General features: G+C 46.9%; 8 protein-coding genes across 8 annotated transcripts; 5 read left to right on the top strand and 3 right to left on the bottom strand.

The window, feature by feature from the left end:
- Positions 1–767: 767 nt before the first annotated feature.
- Positions 768–1,695, bottom strand: N7471_013413 (uncharacterized protein; the record flags this gene model as incomplete). The annotated part of the gene is made up of 3 exons (XM_057286132.1): positions 768–1,018; positions 1,066–1,202; positions 1,256–1,695. The coding sequence occupies 3 exons, from the start codon at positions 1,693–1,695 to the stop codon at positions 768–770; spliced, it is 828 nt and encodes a 275-aa protein (XP_057129457.1).
- A 375-nt stretch (positions 1,696–2,070) lies between these two features.
- Positions 2,071–3,213, top strand: N7471_013412 (uncharacterized protein; the record flags this gene model as incomplete). The annotated part of the gene is made up of 4 exons (XM_057286131.1): positions 2,071–2,228; positions 2,284–2,561; positions 2,608–2,685; positions 2,735–3,213. The coding sequence occupies 4 exons, from the start codon at positions 2,071–2,073 to the stop codon at positions 3,211–3,213; spliced, it is 993 nt and encodes a 330-aa protein (XP_057129456.1).
- Positions 3,214–4,033: 820 nt separating this feature from the next.
- N7471_013411 (uncharacterized protein) lies at positions 4,034–4,487 on the top strand (the record flags this gene model as incomplete). Its single annotated transcript, XM_057286130.1, has 3 exons — positions 4,034–4,248; positions 4,299–4,416; positions 4,476–4,487. The coding sequence occupies 3 exons, from the start codon at positions 4,034–4,036 to the stop codon at positions 4,485–4,487; spliced, it is 345 nt and encodes a 114-aa protein (XP_057129455.1).
- Positions 4,488–6,740: 2,253 nt separating this feature from the next.
- N7471_013410 (uncharacterized protein) lies at positions 6,741–7,403 on the bottom strand (the record flags this gene model as incomplete). Its single annotated transcript, XM_057286129.1, has 1 exon — positions 6,741–7,403. One exon carries the CDS (start codon positions 7,401–7,403, stop codon positions 6,741–6,743), a length of 663 nt encoding a protein of 220 aa, XP_057129454.1.
- Positions 7,404–10,607: 3,204 nt separating this feature from the next.
- N7471_013409 (uncharacterized protein) lies at positions 10,608–11,270 on the top strand (the record flags this gene model as incomplete). The annotated part of the gene is made up of 1 exon (XM_057286128.1): positions 10,608–11,270. The coding sequence occupies one exon, from the start codon at positions 10,608–10,610 to the stop codon at positions 11,268–11,270; it is 663 nt and encodes a 220-aa protein (XP_057129453.1).
- Positions 11,271–13,067: 1,797 nt separating this feature from the next.
- Positions 13,068–13,781, top strand: N7471_013408 (uncharacterized protein; the record flags this gene model as incomplete). The annotated part of the gene is made up of 2 exons (XM_057286127.1): positions 13,068–13,130; positions 13,185–13,781. 2 exons carry the CDS (start codon positions 13,068–13,070, stop codon positions 13,779–13,781), a joined length of 660 nt encoding a protein of 219 aa, XP_057129452.1.
- Positions 13,782–14,978: 1,197 nt separating this feature from the next.
- Positions 14,979–15,630, top strand: N7471_013407 (uncharacterized protein; the record flags this gene model as incomplete). The annotated part of the gene is made up of 3 exons (XM_057286126.1): positions 14,979–15,012; positions 15,059–15,340; positions 15,416–15,630. The coding sequence occupies 3 exons, from the start codon at positions 14,979–14,981 to the stop codon at positions 15,628–15,630; spliced, it is 531 nt and encodes a 176-aa protein (XP_057129451.1).
- A 302-nt stretch (positions 15,631–15,932) lies between these two features.
- Positions 15,933–17,492, bottom strand: N7471_013406 (glycoside hydrolase family 18 protein; the record flags this gene model as incomplete). The annotated part of the gene is made up of 6 exons (XM_057286125.1): positions 15,933–16,031; positions 16,087–16,622; positions 16,664–16,742; positions 16,795–16,854; positions 16,916–17,287; positions 17,349–17,492. The coding sequence occupies 6 exons, from the start codon at positions 17,490–17,492 to the stop codon at positions 15,933–15,935; spliced, it is 1,290 nt and encodes a 429-aa protein (XP_057129450.1).
- Between the last annotated feature and the right edge of the window lie 2,121 nt (positions 17,493–19,613).

The following is a 19,613-nucleotide window of genomic DNA, read 5'->3' as shown; positions in this document are numbered from 1 at the left end:
AGCAATCTGCAAAACTTCAAAAGTCAGGTGAGACCCTACTACAGGAGTGTGTGTGTGTGAAATCATTTACCCTGACCCCTCGCGAACGATATGCAGGATACGACTACTATATATATCCGTGTACGTACATGTAGAGTGTTCCACTTCCTGAAAACGAACTTAGAGCCTCGTCAAGGCCTGTCGTGGCCTAACTGCCAAATATAAACAAAGGTAAAAAAATGGATAGACTTGGTAAATCAAGGTACCGAGCAACAGCTAACTATTAGTCAGCACTTACACATGGTTGCCCCGCTTTCGAAATGTTTTTAGCTTCGCGAACACTCCCTCCACAAGTAATCATATCACTGTCTCTTGCTCCTTGAGGTCGTTCACATCCATTTTACACCACACCTCCAGCTCCGTGGACCACACAGCTGGTGAATATCTCGATGGAGATCGAAATCAAAAAATTTGCGACAGACGATGAGCTTGTCGAACTCGGCAAAACCCAGGCAAGTAGGTTGGTTCGCTCGTATCCTTTCAATTACTAAGTTGGCACAGCTCCAACAGAACGGCTGCACTATTTCGAGCGAGACAAGGGATATGTCCAGAAATATCTCCGCGCCGGACAACACCGTGGCCTTCATCGCCGACATCAGCTCACCAGGCGGCAAGTTCGTTATCGGGACACACGCACAGGCGCCGTGGGAGAACGGCACCGTCGCAGAAAGGGCAACACAGGGTGATGCGCAAATTCTAATAGGGCCATGGCAGCATGAGTGGCAATTCTATGCAGTCGGTTCGATCAGAATAAGATACCTAGTGAAACGCCCCACCGCTACATAACCTGTTTGCGTTGACTGCGGAAGTAGAGGCAGAGTTGATTGGTGATGGGGATAGTGAGGAATGGATTTGCTAGCGGGTGAAAGGGTTCTGTCAGCAAGAGAGGTCCTGGGCAGCTGAGCTTTTTGGGTGATGAGCCCAGTTGAGAGCTCCAGGAGATCGTCCGGGGTAAGCTCATATACGCTCCCGGTAAGCTCTGGAAATCTGTCAGTCCACCACTCCATCGTTTGTAATCTAACTTACCCGTCTGATATTGCGACTGGGGCGTCAAGGAGACGGCTGTCCGTTGCGAAGGTGTCGGGTCAGTCGCTAACAGTGTGTCGGGTTCGTTAGGGGATTTGCTTGTCGCTGTACCTGCTGAGGCACTTTCGCTGAAGTGGCTGGAATGGTCATCATCTGTCGATTGGTAAGTAGTTTGAACAATTGAACTGACACTGCCTCCTCACCTGCTGGAGTCAGTCGACCCTTAAGATTATGAACGTATTTTCTGATATGGGTGGACAGATGCCATTTTCTCTGCGCTAGGATCGCTGGAAGCTCCTTCCTCCATGTCTTCTTCATTTCCCTATGGGCTGACTTGCCGATGGCAAGGGCAATAATCGCGGTGAGCTCCTCACCACCGATGGCATGAGCCTGCTGCAAAGTGTCGGTATATGGATCCGTGCGATTTTTGTCAGCCACTAGGCCGAAGGCCTCGTGTATGCGCTTCTCATCTCTGGCCTTTATCCTTTGGCCAGCCCTAATCCACTCCACCCAGGCGGCAGACATTTTCAGGGAAGTTTCTCGATCCAGCGGTGCGTAACGAGAGCCCTTTCCTGTTTGATTGGTTTGGTTGCGTGCTTGGGTTACTGATGGGCGATTGTGACGGGGCATTTTGAATGTGCATAAATGGCTGGTTGCTACAAGAACAAACGACCAGTTCGGGGCGCGAACCGGGAACTTTATGAGTTCTCGCTGGGAATTTAGCCCATTCTCGTTGGAAAGGCGGCTATTCCGGTTGGGGCATTCGAGCCAGGGGCTGGTTTCAGGACTCAGCCAACAAAGCCACAGCCACACCTGAGTATGAGTCCGTGCGCGGCAGGATCCTCCAACCTTCGTGATTTCCACGCTCATGCATTTTTGTATCCATCATCCGCCCACATTTATGAACCCACTTTCCCCTCACAATTGTGATTTCTTCGATTTGCCCCAATGTACTCAGTCATCAGTCCGAATTTATCTCGTGCAAGGAGATCTTTGGCAAGAACAATGTCGTCTCTTACTCCTGGGCATGTTCTTCAAGGCGCCTGTTGGAACTATTCCCTTATGGAACATGTCAAAGGAGATCACACGCACAATTCCGACGTTTTTAAGGCCCAGGTTGTTCCACGTGAGAACGCCCGCGTCGTCCCCGAAGTTCCCAAATGGTTTGTTGTATTGCATTAACCATATCCAGACTCTAAGGCTAACTCTGCCACCTAGGGCTTTTATCAAACGGGCGTCTAATTTTGAATATGCAACTGAGAACCTGCCACGTGAGGTTAAGATTTATGGCCTTCCTGGTGTCGCCTCGGCCGAGTGCTTCCGGAAAATGTATGAAAAAATCGACGACAGCACCATCGCTTTGGAATGGTTGGACACTACGCTCGCAGAGGTGGAATACCATCCTGACATGAGAATCTACTCCATCATCAAGTCTGTTTTAAAGGCAGCATTCACAAGTTGTGTCGTTCTGGAGGACCACAAACATGTAAATACAGGTAGAATACCTGGTCTTAACGAGCTGGCATTTGCTAATTACTCCAGACTATAAACCCGCCAATATCTTGCTTTCTAACATCGACACTGACCGTGTTATCGCTAAAGTGGGGGACTTGGGACTCGGTGAGCAAGTATTGATATGCGAGATATGCCATTACTTATACGCTTATAGTTGTCCCGGTCGGCGAACTTCTTAACGCCCAACCATTTGCTATGCGCGCCCCTGAAGTCTTCCTAGGCGAAGCGTGTACTGAGCCATCGCAGGTCTGGGCTGTTGCCGCGATGCTACTTTGCTGGATCAAACCTGGTGTGTTGGGCGCTTGGGACAGCCCTCATCCCTTGATTAACGAAGCTTGGTCCATGGCAAAGATACAGCGACTCTTTCCCCACTGGGAGATTCCCACTCTTGAAATGGTGAAGGGCGACACCCTTAAAGTTGCAGTAAATTCTGCCCAATCTTTAAGTACAGAGGTGCCAGAACTGCAAGCAATCTTACCTTTCGATGAGGAGACAAAAAAGGTGGACATGCCACAGAAGTTAAGAGATCTTCTTCGTTTTATTCTGGTACCTGATCCGGAAAAAAGACCCTCCGCCTCAACTGTGCTTGCGTCGAGGGAATTTCGAGATTTTGAACATTACGTGAGCGTATAGTCTAATCAACTTGGAGGATCGCGTCTTGTTTACATAGGGGTGGATAGTGAATAAACTGAATCTCCTAAATCTCTGTTTGTGGTGTCTCACGCGTAGGCGTTTCGTCGCCCTTTCCCCCCTTGTTTTCTTGTTGCTCCTGCCGAAGATAGTCGTCCCAGCCCATAACCATGCCTTCCATGCCTTCATAGGTGCCTTGATCCGCTTGTGCCCAATAATGGCCCGTTCTCCTTTAGTTCGAGAACTCAAACGGAATGCCGTGGTCAACCCTCCAATGAAAAGAGGCAATCGCCCAACTTTACGGTGATTGCCGGGTTTTCCAACGAGACGCCCACTCCCCAACGAGACGCCCGCTTCCCAACGAGAAGAATGGCTTAGGCAGCTCCAAGTCGATAGAAATTCATGATAGATCGCGCATGCCAGCACCACTTAGTCTGTTTGAGTTTGAGCCACTGATGCTGGGCTATGCCTCAGCTGTTCATAGCCGACAAATAAGAATGAGCCCTGCCGGCTTTGCAGCATGTTCCTTCATCAAAAGCAAGCCCACTTGTGTCTGACGTGCATTGGAGCACATTGAAAGGAACATCAGGATAAATCGGCGCGAATGGTCCGGAATCCACCGGCTTTGATAGAGATCATTCCGTCGAAGAACCCATTCCCAACGAGATCAATCTCGTTGGACTGAGGTAGGAGGCAGCTATGATACTTAGTCGAATATATAAAGAGGGTAAGTCTCCTGGAGTTACTGCAAACGCATCGACTCAGTCACCTCTATATCTATTAGTTTACATTTATTGAATCCTACTTCAATCCCAAACCCAATATGTCTAAGCATCTCATCGGCTACGTCTTCAACAAGGCTCTCAACAAGAATATACCAGTCTATCTCCCCACCATCTGGAACAACATCATGCGCGTACCCGAAGTCGTCGATCAAGCTGTGAAGACCGCAGCTCTTGCCACGGTCAAAGCTCCCTTGAAAAACGGCACGCTATTCAAATTCGAAGACATGCAGAAGATGGATGAACTCCTAATTACGTGAGTGACTTATTCGATCTTTCTACGCCATCTTGGCTAACTATCGCTAGCAATACCCTTCATCAAAGCCAGACTGATCCCAACAATCACTGTTCAGTTCAGGGCCAGACTACTGGAGGTGTCCGGATCAAAGCCAATCACGCCCAGGAGGACCAGTCCAAGCAATATGTAATTTCTACCCTACCACTCCACCTGTAAATTAATACGCAGCTAATTCTATTCTATAGGTTGCTAACTAAGTATTTGCTGTGTAGTATCCAGTCATTTGCACGAGCTTTGGAGAAGCATGCCCGGGAACGCAGATCATTGCTTGCTACTTCATGCGTGTGGCTTTTACAAGGAGGTCGAAGCATATCTATCCAACTGTTGTCATTCCCTAGCTATGTGCCAAGATGATATTGAATCAGAATTGATGTTTATTGATCGGTATATTGGAAAATTCGCCTCAAAGTAACTGAAACTTTAAAGTAAATTAAGAAAAGCCCTGCGCACTCCTAGACTTTCCTCGCCGGCACCATAACATCTTATGAGCCCAAGGGGTTGGGGACTAGTAAACCAGATACTCCAAACTATAGCTTTTTGATAAGAGCTTTTGTTACTTACGTGGTTCGTTCAATTTAAACGATGGAAGTTGGTGGTTTTTCGATAACGTGGATCCCGGCGGGTCCGTCATCTCACCTCAGAATTTCTGCACTTTCCCAACTGTTGTGATATGAGGCTAGTGCAGATCAGAAACTCAGCCGCACCATCGGAATTATTCCCGAGGTGTCTATGCGGAGAAGCAAGTTGATTTCCAATCAACTTGATCTTCTCGTTGTATGTATAGCCTCATGTTTCTCTCTGAATAAATAATCAATTGAATTCCTCTGAATTACAACACATGTTAAACTTACTCTGGGAAGCTCAAAGCATTTCTAGGAGCTGTCTATCCCCTAGGAACCACAATTTAGCTCCTGGGGCTATCGCTAATTCCTATGAAAATGGGATCTACCTGTGAGGGTCTCACGTATCCGTAGAGGTGACTAGCAACTTGAGATGAACAATCAATATTAAGAACTACTGTAGTTGACTCTCGATGCCATGTACGATTTCTTCAACACGACTTGCGACAGCCACAACCATGTAGACCTAAATTCTGCACTGTACTTATGCTTGAATACCCTGGAATTCTGAATCTTCAATCCGCATTTTCCTAAATGCAATAGCCATGGAGTTGTGGTCGGTTGAATCTGATCATTTTCCATGCTGAAGTGCTTATCTAAGCATGCACTAAACCCTTCTGAATTTCGTGGTCAAAACTAAACCCTTTTTGATTTTCATGGTCAAAACTAAGCCTCTTTCAGAATATCAGCGTACCTAGGCTGCGGCATATCGTACGATAACGATAATGACCCGTTATCGTTATCCGCAAATTGCGGATTGCGGATAATGGATCATTATCATCATCGTCATTGCAGATATCCGCGGATATCTAAACGATAGTTTGGATATCAGCAAACTATCCGCACTAGCATAAAATTCGCTAATATATCCTATTCTGGACCATCAGGTGATACTTATGAAGCTGACAAAACACTATTTTACATCTGAATCTTTACATGTTTGGTCATAACAGTACTCATCCCCTATTTCCTTCACGTCTCCTCATATTGCCGTTGAGCCTCAGGATGATGGTGATAATGATCTCCCGCTTCTTGAAATGCCAACTGAAGGGTCCACGCAGGGGAGATCGGGGAGGATTCGGAAGAAGCCAAAGCAGCCAGATGGATTTGCATTTAAGGTCCGCAGCTTTGAGATGGCTCCCCACCCTCTATTTAGCTTGTCCAATAGATCAACGTTCTAGAACCCCCAGAAACCATAAGAATATGATACAGAAGCTATTTTTAAGCTGTTATTCACGACTGTACTGGAATACTGCCAAGAAAGGGGTTTTGGAGGACTAACCGTAAAGGGTATAGCGTATTTCGAAAGAGGGCTTGAGAAATAATCTCTGAGAGGAAATGGTGAAACTGATTTCGATCTATTCTGTATAAACATGAAAAGGGCCAACCGTGATTGATTTCGCTATTCAGCGATTTTCAAAAACAGTTTACCCCTTGGACACTCATACTTTGTTTCTCGGCCCGTACCCGAGACAACGCTAGGCCGGAACAGGTTAGTCCGTACATTAAACTGATCTCCAAGTGGATAATATCTTACCACTTATCCTAATAAGTGTTCAGGTTGTTTCGGGTACGGGCCGACAAACAAATTGTGAGTGTCCAAGGGGTAAACTGTTTTCGAAAATCACGGTAGAAGAAGATATCGTATTTAATCTTGTTAGGAGATTACGTCAGGAGCGCTCGGCATTTCTACTGCCCTAATTATTGGAGGGTCGACCCCCGGTGTTTTGGAAGAATAAATCATAAGTATAATTCCTCATGACCATGCATTGGCGCCAGGCAGTAATGGACATATTCAACAATATCCCTTATTTGATAAACGGGCGTATCCTACTCAAACCAGTCAAAGTCCTCCGTCATCCATGAACCATTGCCAGGCTCTACGTCGCTCGACCGGTTCGGAGAGTGCCTGACACTGTTCGTCGAAGGGAAGACACTTTGTTGGTATGGGGGCGCACTAACATTGGGTACATAATACCTATCCATAGTTGCAGGTGGTAACTGATTTGGACCCTCGGCCGGATTGGCTGTTTGCTGAGGATAAGATTGCGGTATCATGGCATCTTGGCCTTGGTTCAATGACAGTCCTATTTGACTTGGCTCCGGTTGATCGGCCCTCCGGTGCCAAGCGGCTGCATTGTCCCCAGCATAGTCTTGCGGTGTATGTCTCGGTAGATATGGCAATCCTTGTGGAGCCGACTGGGCAGGTGTGGGCTGGGACGATGGCACTTCCATGTTTGAAACAAGCTGCTGGGCTTGGTCTCCTAGTCGAGCTCCATTTGATGAAATATTTGGTGTAGGCTCCCTGTACTCATCCCGGTTGGACAGCACAAGTAGACTTGACTGGACTCCCAAACTATTCAAGTTGGCTTTCAGTTCGGATGTCAAATCCTGGTCTCGGATTTGCTCCAGTTGTTTGAGGAGCTGAGCAATGGCTGCCCTGTAGGATTGGTATTTTTGGGCACAGGGTTTATGATATTGGACAAATTGCATCTTAGGCAGGCCGTAAGTACAAATCAAGTAATGCATGAGTTAGACTTACGGCCTTTCTTTTCCCCCCGAGACTGACTGCCAACTGGTCCATCATAGCTATAGCCCCCTTTTGTCGCACCGAGCCAGTAGGCGATGTCGGATGGGCTTCTTTCGCCATATTGACAGAAGTTCTTCGATGAGGAAAGGTCTTCGCTAGGGATTCTCAACGGCAAGAGCACAGGCATGGACGTACTCGGTATACTGAACAGAACGGAGTATACATAGCGCAAGTCGACCTTAAGTACTACCTAAGACACCTCCAGGATCATAATCCCTGTATTGCTACCCTGATGATTTTTCCATAATCTAAGTATCAGTTTTGGCCATCTTTCCTTCCCTGGTCACTGCCTGCGGCAAACATGGGGCAAATGTCCGGAATATTAGCCCACTCCAAACCTCCCAGGATTACCATGAAATGGTCATTAAATAGGCAAATAGGCCTATCAAGTCTCTTTCTATACGCGCTGTTGGTGTGATCTAAAATCTGATTGGGTTGCACAGGCCGTCTGTTGAACCTTAAATTTGCCCTAGACGACTAACTACGCCAAAGCACTCTCAATCCCTCCCAAGTACAATGGCATATTTTTTTTATCTGAGAGGAGTGACGTTCTTATCGCTGACCGAGCCACTCCAGGTCAGCTCTATACCACATTGAATTTGTCACCATCTCGCGTCGATCCTGCTCGGGCGAGCCTGTACCACATAATGAGACTCAGTTGTTCCATTCCGCGCTAGTAACTGAGCCGCTCAGTGTTACTTGCATCACACCCCATCCTCCCCGTTACCTTATTTCACTTCATTCTGGAACGCTTATTTAGAAAATATATGTAAGCACTCATCACTGTTTCTATTTATTTTTAGCGGAAACACAGTGAAATAATTGAAGGATAAAGCTGGGAGATCATAACCAGGTGGGCCTCGTCATGGTAGGAATTACCTCCAACAACCACAGCAAATAAAAGCTTTGGTGAGTGTTTGCTGTATCCGTGCGCGCCCGTCCTGGCTTAGCTCGTAGATACTGATGTATCTCATTACACCGGCACAGACCCATCTCGGCCAGGCCTGCCATCGAGCAAGTGCGTGATCAAGAACGGATGCAGGCGCGTCCTCTGAGACCGGACCCAGCACAAAATACTGAACTTTATCACGCGCGCCGGTTTGACGCTAGGTAACGTTCCGGTCATGTGAGGCTTGGCGCCAGGGGTCAACGACCATCCTAGCTAGACAATGTCAACAGAAAAATAACAACGAAACTTAGTGACTCAAAAGGTAGTTATATGTTTGACGACAAGGCATGAAGTCCCCATAATAAGGCATCTCTCGGTGTCCTTTCCTCATACGACTCCACAATTCCACGACGCTCATCGGATATTTCACGCATGACGAGGGCGACTACAATCTTCTGCGGCGCAGGACATGACCAGGGGCTTGCGACAACACGCCATGATGTCCCGCTGGTTCATCTTTTGTGGGTATTTGCGGCTTTTTCTGATTTTACTTGACCACTCGGATCCTGTCGGAAGCTCCAAGCAGGGAGTATGTTTCGTACCGTTCGTGCTAGCCACCATTGAAGGCGCCACTGAATCCGGAACCAGAGGCATGGGTTCATCTGACTCAAAGGTTGCTCAACGCTTGACATAGGCTTCCTGGCAACCACGGTTGCCAACCCCAAACACCACATGGGCTGTTGCGCCATTCGCCACAAACAGCACTGATGGCCTAGACCAGGAATCCTAGTCGCTCCATGGCCACTGGCCTAAATGACCATCCGCGGGCTTCCGTCGGTAGTCGGATCTGGCCTTCCGGAGGTCGGGTACCAGGGTTATCGCCAGCCTCTGGTCTTGTCCTGCGCCGCGGATTATTGTAGCCACCCTGGTCAGCGCGAGATTCTGATGAGCGTCGTAGAACTGTGGTGTGGTATGAAGAAACGACACCGAGGTGCGTTATTCTGCGGTTCATCTGCATTGTCATGAAATTTATAACTCTCTTGCGAGTCACTATGACCTAGATAGCCCTTGGCTTTTCGTTGTTGTTTTCCTGACCTCGTGTACAGACAATGATCGGCGGCCGTGATGTCAAGCCTCACATGACCCGAATGTGATAGCGCTCGTTCGCTTGTTGTCCTGCCCAGTGGCAAACTGGCGCGTCTGATAGGCCCGGAATATTTTTGTACTGGATCCGATCGCGAAAGGCACGCCCGCATCCGATCCTGGTCGCCCACTAGGTTAATGGCGGTCTTGTTAGAGGCTCCAACTTTGGCTCTCTATGCAGGCGCAATGACTAAAATCAATATCTACGAGCTAGCCTAGAGGGGCGCGCGTGGATACAGCGAACACTCACCAGACCCAAGTATCTGCTGTGCTAATTCCAACGTTGGGGACCGCGAGTTATTGCATATATTTGTCTAGTCGTCCGTTTTAGAATGAACCGAAATAGATAATAGGGATGATGAGGTGTGGTACAGACTCACCCGAGCGGGTCGACATGGAGGAGGGCGATGAGTGCTGACATGGAGGGGCTCATTCAGTGACAAGAGTTCCCCCCCTTTTGTAGAAGAAAAACAGGGCCATTATCCTTCTGGGGGTAGAGGGAGCTTTGGTGTAGGAAGTCGTTCAGGGGAAGTTAAGGTTCAACAGACAACCTGTGCAGCCAAGGCAGATTGTAGATTGCACCAACAGCGGTTATAGAAGAGTCCTGATTGGCTAAGTTGCCAGTTCAACGCCCACTATATGATAATCCTGGGATCCATATGTTTGGACTGGGGTCAACAGTTCGGAAGGTTGCTACGAGGTTGCGGCAGCCATTGACCACGAAGGATGACCGCCAGTGATACCCGAATTAGATAAGCATGGAAAGAATAGACAGGGTAGCAATATTAGGGGAGAGAATCCTGCTTAGTATCTTAAGTGTAGTACTTAAAGTCGACTTGTGCTAGGTACACTAGATCTGTTCAGTATCGTAGGTCTCCAGCGAACATCTTTCCCTCAACGGAACCCTTCTTTCACTATGACGAAGGGAGCCCATCCAGCACCCTCCCCCAATGACTCGGTGCGACAAAAGGGGGCTATAGCTATGATGGACCAGTTGGCAGTCAGTCTCGGGGGAAAAGAAAGGCCGTAAGTCTAACTCATGCATTACTTGATTTGTACTTACGGCCTGCCTAAGATGCAATTTGTCCAATATCATAAACCCTGTGCCCAAAAATACCAATCCTACAGGGCAGCCATTGCTCAGCTCCTCAAACAACTGGAGCAAATCCGAGACCAGGATTTGACATCCGAACTGAAAGCCAACTTGAATAGTTTGGGAGTCCAGTCAAGTCTACTTGTGCTGTCCAACCGGGATGAGTACAGGGAGCCTACACCAAATATTTCATCAAATGGAGCTCGACTAGGAGACCAAGCCCAGCAGCTTGTTTCAAACATGGAAGTGCCATCGTCCCAGCCCACACCTGCCCAGTCGGCTCCACAAGGATTGCCATATCTACCGAGACATACACCGCAAGACTATGCTGGGGACAATGCAGCCGCTTGGCACCGGAGGGCCGATCAACCGGAGCCAAGTCAAATAGGACTGTCATTGAACCAAGGCCAAGATGCCATGATACCGCAATCTTATCCTCAGCAAACAGCCAATCCGGCCGAGGGTCCAAATCAGTTACCACCTGCAACTATGGATAGGTATTATGTACCCAATGTTAGTGCGCCCCCATACCAACAAAGTGTCTTCCCTTCGACGAACAGTGTCAGGCACTCTCCGAACCGGTCGAGCGACGTAGAGCCTGGCAATGGTTCATGGATGACGGAGGACTTTGACTGGTTTAAATAAAATATTTCGTCATTGCCCGGTTATGAGAGTTGTGACTTCTTCGTTTGAAATTCGTGGGCCAAGCTCGATCCTCCCGATAATAGAATCGAATGCCTCGTACTGTAAGAGATCATCGTAGCCCGGAGGTGTGGATGAGCTTCTTTGGTTGGTATTAGTTCCTGAATGAAGCACACTAGGAGCCACCAGATGTACCCAAATTGTGTACGTCTCCTTTAGCATTCGCTGGGGTCTTGCAAAGCTTTACAGCGGGCTCGCTGTAAACAATGGAAGCCTAGCCGACCAAGACGTACTCGTTAGTTTGGCCCTACTTAGCTTAGGACGCGTAAGAAATTTATAGCCTTGCCCCACGAACGTGTGGTTTAATAAACACAGCAGCACATAGGATTTATAGTTCGAAACCAAGTAGTTTCCTATTTCGGTGTACAGTATGGAGGGAACATTCTTAGAACCAGTTCGTTACAGTGATATTTGAAATCTGTTGTGATAGATGGCCAGTGCAGACCAGGAACCAAGCTGAATCATCGGTATTAATTCCTCTACAATCTTTACGACAAATCAAGTTAATTGTCAATCAACTTGGACCTCACATTTTATATATAAGGTCCTGAATCCCCTTGGAAATAAGCACAATTAATCATTCCTCTGAATTACAAGAAAATCAGCTTTAACTCCACTCTCTCGCCCTGACTCGTTTATCAGGAGAGTCTTTATCTCGAAGTGTTTTTTGTGGCTTCTTTTGAAGCACCAACCGCTAGTACGCGCTCGGGGCTACAGTACTTCCGGAAATCGGTATCACCACCTCAATCGTCCCCAGAACCCTGATGACAAACCCGCTAGTCCAGATACGGAATACTTACGGATGAATGATATTCCCGCACATGACCCATACAGTACTCTACTGGATGACGCGCGCGTCGCGCGCATCGGCCATGAAACGATGGATAGAATGAGGCAGGGGAGAATTGACGGGCTTTGATTGGAGGAAAAGCGGCTTCTTATAGCCATTATAGCAATTTGTATATGGAAATCATTTACTTATTATGACTAGCTGCGAATGCGCTGCAGAATGAGGTCGAGTTCCTTGAAAACCGGTGTGGCTTTTATCGAATTCAACGGGACTACTTTCGCGACAAGCTTGGCCACTACATACCCATGACTCAATTGCCACCGAGACCACCGACTCCAGAGTGTATCCCATCTACTTCACCTTAAACCAGCGCAGCTTGGGGACTTTGACCTTCTAGTGTATGCAGTTGGCTTCCTTTTCTTCTATTTATTCAAGTCTCCGAAGCCTTTGAATAGAAATGGGTGACCTTTCCGGCTTTCAAAGTATCACAGTATTAAGCATCTACCGGGTGAATATACTACTGGGGGTAAACTTGGAATGGTCTACGTTGGGATAAACCAGGATATGGGTCCACCTTACATCCTAGGCTCTTAAAAAAGATCATGCTAGCCAATAACTAATAACATCACCCGTGGAGATTTTGGTCACACCAAGCGCGCTAAAAGAAAATATATAATTGGCTTCTATTTCGTTCAACGACTATTAAGTGGATTAGTGCTGGCCTAGGCCCCTGAATGAACATCTGGTCGACTTTTGTCTCCAGATTTTGCCACTAGCGATAACGAGCGGGGAAGTGATCGGAATTTTGGGACTCGAGAGAAGAAAGGAGGGGTAGCAGATAGCAGAGGGGATTTTTTCGATACAAATAGGCTGGTAGTTTTGTGACTCATGCTAGAAAATATCCCATCACTTTCTTTTGAAATCACTTGGGTATAATGAAGCAACTTCATATGACCCGGGACGCGGCATTGCTATTGGCTGAACTCAGGCACCTCATTGGGGAAGAGCAACTTGTGAGAACAATTCTCTACTGAACGTATTCCTTATCCTTACTTCTCCGATCGCAGAAACGCTTCCAGGGCCATGAAGAGTGCGAGAGAAAGTGTCAAATTGCTAGGGGTATCATGGTTCAGTTAATGAACAGATTGGAGAAAATTCGACATCAGAACAACATAGAACCCGGACTCGTTGTTCAGTTGAAGGCATTGGGTATGCAATCGCCACTGCTGGACTCAGTCAATGGAGCAGATGGGGGACATTATTGCGCCCCGAATGTATTGAATAGCGAGGCGGCATCCTCCGCCATGTGCAACCCGCAGATCCCGTCCCATACCTGCCAACAGACTCAAGGGTTTGATGATACTCCGCCGCAGGCGGTGCCAGCCCATTACCCATCCACCCAAACCCAGCCAGTTGGACCATCACACATGCCGCAGCTGGGGATCAACTCCCCGATAGAATCGAGGCAGATGGTATCTGGAGTATTGAACGCAAACCGGATGTACATGTATCCATCTATACAGCAAAAGGCTAGAACCGTGCCCACACCACAGGGAGCCCAACCAGTTCCATCCCTTCCAAACATTCATTTTGAGGAGCCTCTGTCGACTGAGTTGGACATCAGCGTTGAACCATGGAGTATGCACGGAAGCCTCAAGTGGTAGAGATTGGTCTTGTTTGTTTCTACGCTACCTCATTATGGATCCAAGTTTTCTTTTTTTTGATTAATTTTGCAAGGGTCGACCATGGTAAATTCTTCTAGGTCCTCTAGGCAATATAATGCAAGTCCATCAAACAGTCGGCGTGATAGACCTACCTTGAGATTTGAAACATACTCGCCGACATATACAGTAGTTTTCAAATTTGGTTATACAGACTCGCTCGAAATCAGTTCACCTCTTTACTGGCTGTCTTCAATTCTTTGTTGAACTCTATTTTGCATGACGCCTTACCATATACGGTTAGCCTGCCCCTGACTCACATCTCAGGCAGTATCTCAGTACGTATACGAAATAACTTCATGATGAATAGTGCTTGTTTGGTCTGGTATTTATGATGATAGAGTGATATTAAAGCAAAAGGCCCTATTAGTATATCTATCTGAGCCACACCCACAGGGTTCTTGATAAACATGCGGGGGCTCTCTTGGCTTCTAGTCCGTTAGAGTAACGGTCAACAACCAGTACTGGGTTTTCTTTCTTTGTGGGAGTTATGTTCAAGGTCTGTTCAAGGTTCAGAACTTCGTACCCCTAAGCGCCAGCTGACGTTAACCTGGCGGATTTTGCTGCTGCACGTAAGCTGGACAAGTCTATGGTTAAACTGATGGATCTAATGCTGCAAATAGCCATGTCAATTCCAATGGTGGAATGTGCAGAGGAGCCCCGCTCGTTCAACTTCTTCCCTGCTTAATAATAACTACTGAGCGAACAGGGGCCTTCGCCCTTCCTATATGTTATTCCGTTCGCATATTTGGACTTATGTTGCCTAACCAGCTGGTGCTCAACTAATCAGAATGTTGACCACACTAACAGCGCTACATGGGCATGAGCAGTTAGGAAATGCTAGCTGCTACCTTGCTGGCACAGACCATGAACTTTATATCACAGAACTGCTGAGGTTTAGCGTTAACCTAGTTCAGGTCGCCGAAGGCAGGGCTGCGGTGTGCTGGGAAGGGAGGTAGGAAACTTGTGCCACCCGTTTCCGTGCGTCGCATATCGCATTTCTGTCACCTGTATTGGACTGTTAATAAAAGCAATTATCCAGCGCTATTATAAACTGCCAGAAAACCGTCAGTCTATGATCGTTACGAAGACCTTTTCTGTCCATCGTGAAGCAACCTCGCAAAGTCAAAAATACACGAGATGGCCCAGCATAACGGTATGGCATTAGGAAGTGGTAGGTAAATGCTACAAGTCTCAGGCTGGCTGACGCAATTACCTAGGAACGGATCTAAAGCAATCCGACGAACAGAAACAAGCCGTGGATATTGGTCAAGACGATATTGGTCAAGACGATATTGATGCTGATGAAGACTCCACATGGGATCAAATGAAGTACTCTGAGGAAACTGAAGACCAAATAGACATATGGGAATATATATGGGACCTGAGAGATAGGACCAACAGGACATGCTCATTATGTTCATCAAGCTCGGATGTGTTTTTGAGGAAAGAAGAGGATCCAAGAGATTTGGGAGAGCATATGTCCAAGAAGAATTCTGATGGTAAGTCCATTATATACTTGACACAAATTTGGATTAAACTGAATCTGCTTGGTCGAGACTGACAAATCATTGCAGATAGAGCGGAATTAGGGCTTGATGGTCTTCCTTGGCTTTTGAAGCAACTACAAATACAGCGTGGGGGGCAAAATGGCGATTCAGACTCTGAAGAAACAGTGGCATTAGGAACGAGCGAGGTTGACATGCCTCAACAGGGTTCATTGGGGGGAGAAGTCCTAACCGATCGAAAAGAGTCCGCGTCAGGTGTGAAAGACCTAAGAAGTGACAAATGAATTGACAATTTCCCTTGGTAGTAGCAAAATATATTTACTCTATCAAGAACTTCGATATGATGGAAAGCGAAAGGATAGGGACCTCGAGAAGGGAAGCAGGAATATAATATGATATGGAGCGATTCACAGTAGACTAAAATCTTTCATAGAAATGCAAACCCATAGATAAAAGAGCCACGAGAGCATATTATTTTATTATGGTCAAGAAGAGAAGCTTTTGACTAGCTCTAATACTTCGAAAGATAGCCCGCACAATGTAAGAGTTACGAATACCTCCTCCATGCGTTGGCGATAGACAAAAATCAGAATCCGGACTTCAGGTTGTCGTATTTGGAGGAAGGATAGCTCAGCTGATTGTCGCTCTTGTCCAGAGCCTTAGTGCCTCCAAAGACATCCACAATCTGCAAGGTTCAAAGTTACTGAGATGCTCAAATATGGAAATTGACTGAAACATACCGTCGTGACCAAACTATCATCACCTTCCGTGTCACCGCTGAGCTCCCACCACATACCCCCACCAAGCCCCTTTGATTTGATGTACTCACCCTTCTTACGCGCAATATTAGGAGTATCATAGCTGATGAACAAACGCGAGCCCGAGCTGTAGCAGTAGCTAGCCCCTTCCTGCTCCAGATTTGTGACCGCACAGCCGGGCTGAGGCAGGGCCTTGTAGTCCCACACACCGTTCTCCCAGCTACCAACACCAACACCGTTAGAGGATTGGCCAGGACCGTTGGTGTCAGTAAAGGCCCGGCCATACAGAGGCATACCTAGAACAATCTTGTTGGAGGCGACTTCGTGCGAAGTGTAGTAGTTGATTGCTTGGTCTGTATTGAACGGAGTACTGGAGGGGTTGTTGTTGGATACGTGTAGGTTAGCGCCATGGCCAGCAACGGCGTCCCAGGGTCCAGCGTAATCGTAGGCCATCAGGTTCCAGAAATCAAGGTACTGATCCATCTGGGCAAGATGCTCATTTTGGTAATTTAAAGTTCCTGAAATTTAGATTAGCGTTGCTCGGAGGTTTTGACGGAACTCCACGTGCCGGCAGGGGATGCAGTAGTGAGCAAGTAATGATAGCCGTCTCCGTTGGTCGAGCTGTACGAGTCTAACGCCTGAAAATGTTTAGTGATAGCAGAACCATGAATAAAAGAAGTGTGAAAATACCTCACGAAGGCGGCGTAGGGTATCAACAAATTGGTCCGCTTCGTTAGAATTGGCAGGGTACTTTCGATAATCAGCATTAAATACCGTGAAATAAATACCGTGAACAAGATATCAAATCTACCTCAAAATCAACATCAATACCATCAAAGCCCAGGTTCTTCAGCAGCTCAATAGAACTGTCAGCAAACTTCTGGCGTCCCCCATCTGTCTGAAAGGCTGCTCTGAGGTTGGAAGAATAGGTCCAGCCTCCAATCGACAGAAGAACCTTAAGGTTGCGATTTTTCTTCTTGAGTAGGAAAAGTTGTTTGACACAGCCATAGACATTGTTTCCGGTATCAGCCCAGGAATCAGTCGAGTAGTGCTTATCAGTGTCCGACCAAGGGTCCGTCAGGACCACTTCACCAGAGGCTTGGGCATCGGCAAATGCGTAGAGAATATGAGTCAGTCGCTTCGCTGGAATATTCTGAGGCTGGAAATTGCGAGCATAAATGCCCTGATGATGTTTGGTTAGTAAGTTTGATCCAGTAGATATATAGTATAGACGAGACTCATACCCAGTTCACAAAGTAGGCCACAGAGCGATATCCGTTAACATCACGAGTAACAATGTCAGTCTCATTGGTCTTGAGCAAGGAGGCAGTATAGGAAGCGTTTGCCAGCCACGCCAGGCCCAGCAAAAAAGGAAAAACAAAGTTCATAGGTAAGAAATGTCAAGGTTATATCCAATGAGATTACTTCTGGCGAGCTTTGGGAAGAGAGAGGGTCGTCAAAGAGCAAGGGGAAGCTAGGCTTTTTCTACTCGAAGTGACAAATAATTTCACTGACTCATGTGACATACAATAGCGCAACCAACCCCCCCCAATAAGATCTCAGTCGTGGTCCTGTAGCGCAAAAGCCAACGGCAATACAGTATAGCGTTACTCACTCTGAGTTGGGGTTTCAACGGCCTCCAAGAACGGGAACGACTCAGCTTTGATGTGCAGACTGGGGAACTATTATTGTGAATGCTGAACATTTAATTCTGTTATTTGCCAGGAACTCAGAATATACCTCGGCACTAAAATAGAACCATGTGGATTCCTGAAAAGAAAGAAGAAGGAAAGCACAAATCAGATGATAACTTTGATGCATGGGCTGTTCAACCTCTTTCGCTACTTTTTCACCCTACCTTGCGATCCTTTGAATATTGCTTGACCCCTGTGCGTCCGAGTTTCATGATTTAGCCGTCAGGGCACTGTCTGTAGAGATTATAGTACAGTGATATTCAAATCAGTTTTACCAACAATCTTTCTCTTTATTTCCCACAGGCTCCACCTCAAATGCACTAGCCCGTACTTGGAAATGTCTCTACCACCTTGCGTTTGTCCATGTGTTTCTTATGAGTCGGCGTAAATTACAGCAAGTTTCCATAGAATTTAATAGAATCAGCATGGTTCACTGGCCAGCGAAGCAGCGGCCACCAAGCTGAGAAAATAGGAAATATCGTCTTCCGAAGGAATTGCATCCCGTGAACAAGAAATAAAGATTGTCTGGACAAGATGACATGCTAACAGTTCCGTCCGCATTGTTATGCTGTCCTCTTAGCGCGCGATTTTGAAATCACTGTGATACCACAGCAAATCCCAGCACGGCCTCGGCCGTTAGAAAAGCCTGTTCAGTGGATGGATGGATTATTTTATTTACCCCGGCCCCTTGATTATAAGCCCCTCTTACCCTGGGTGTCTCTCAGTTTGCTCCTTCAGCATGCATTCATGGGCAGATCAACCGGGACGCCGCTTCAATCAAGCTAACCTGATCTCCAGTCCTCGGTGCGAGTGAGCTGATTGAACACCGGCTCTTTGTACGCCGACAAGCGCATCCGTTCTCTCGCACCATTCAGACCCTCTCCTGAAAACCTCGCCCTGCCACTTTTATCAGTTGAATTTTCGTGCTTTGGGGAAAAAGCGGTAGCCATTTCAATACACGATGATCATGAGGCCTCGATATCGACACATATCATATCTTGCTCGTAAACATACAGTGGAATTCGAAATCAGTTTTAACTTCACACTCTTACAACTTGGTTCGCGAACCTTAAATTGAAACACGCTAGTCCATATTTGGAATTGTAGTCGATCCATGATTTCCAAGAATAGACATTGTATTTTACATGACACGGATGGGACCCTGCCAGGTGTATTTTACTCGAAAATGCCATACAATGGCAGAATTGTATAGTAACGGCTATACCATACGCTGGTATAAAAATATTGTACTGTACCGCTACACATAATTGCGTTTCGATGATCTGGCATGATCACCAGCTCCGGACCACCTGTTCTGTCTTGATACGGGTAAAAAATAAATCCAAGTACTTATTAATTCTGCAAGGTAGTGTCCTTGTTATTCTGTATTGCCTTCTCTAAACTTGTGTAGCAGTTCTACGAGTCATCTTCGTAGTGTCGTCACGTCCACCTTACGTAACAGTTTCACTATCCTCTATTGAGAAGTTTCTGCAGCCAGTGACAATGGTATTTGACCCTCGTTGTCTTGCAAGTCCACATCCACATTCCCTGTCTGGAGTAAGAGTTTTGTTATTTCGATATAGCCTCTTTGCGTGGCTACGGCGAGTAATCCGCGGCGTTCAAGACCCCTCTATCTCATTTCAGCTCCTTCCTCAATTGCCTTTCGAGCCATACTTTCAATCCCTTGGAGAACAGGCCATACCAATGCCGAGCTCGAATTGCACGAGTTGACGCGATAGAGGTAGGGATTTAAAATTGAATAAAGACGTCGGTTGGTTTGACATATTGAGTTGATATCTTCTTCTCCTCAAAATG

Source organism: Penicillium samsonianum, assembly GCF_028829775.1.
Source record: "Penicillium samsonianum strain IBT 33392 chromosome Unknown utg000009l_segment0_segment0, whole genome shotgun sequence".
Lineage (NCBI taxonomy): Eukaryota > Fungi > Ascomycota > Eurotiomycetes > Eurotiales > Aspergillaceae > Penicillium > Penicillium samsonianum.
The sequence above is the reverse complement of the archived record's forward strand: the minus strand, read 5'-3'. Positions and strand labels throughout refer to the sequence as shown.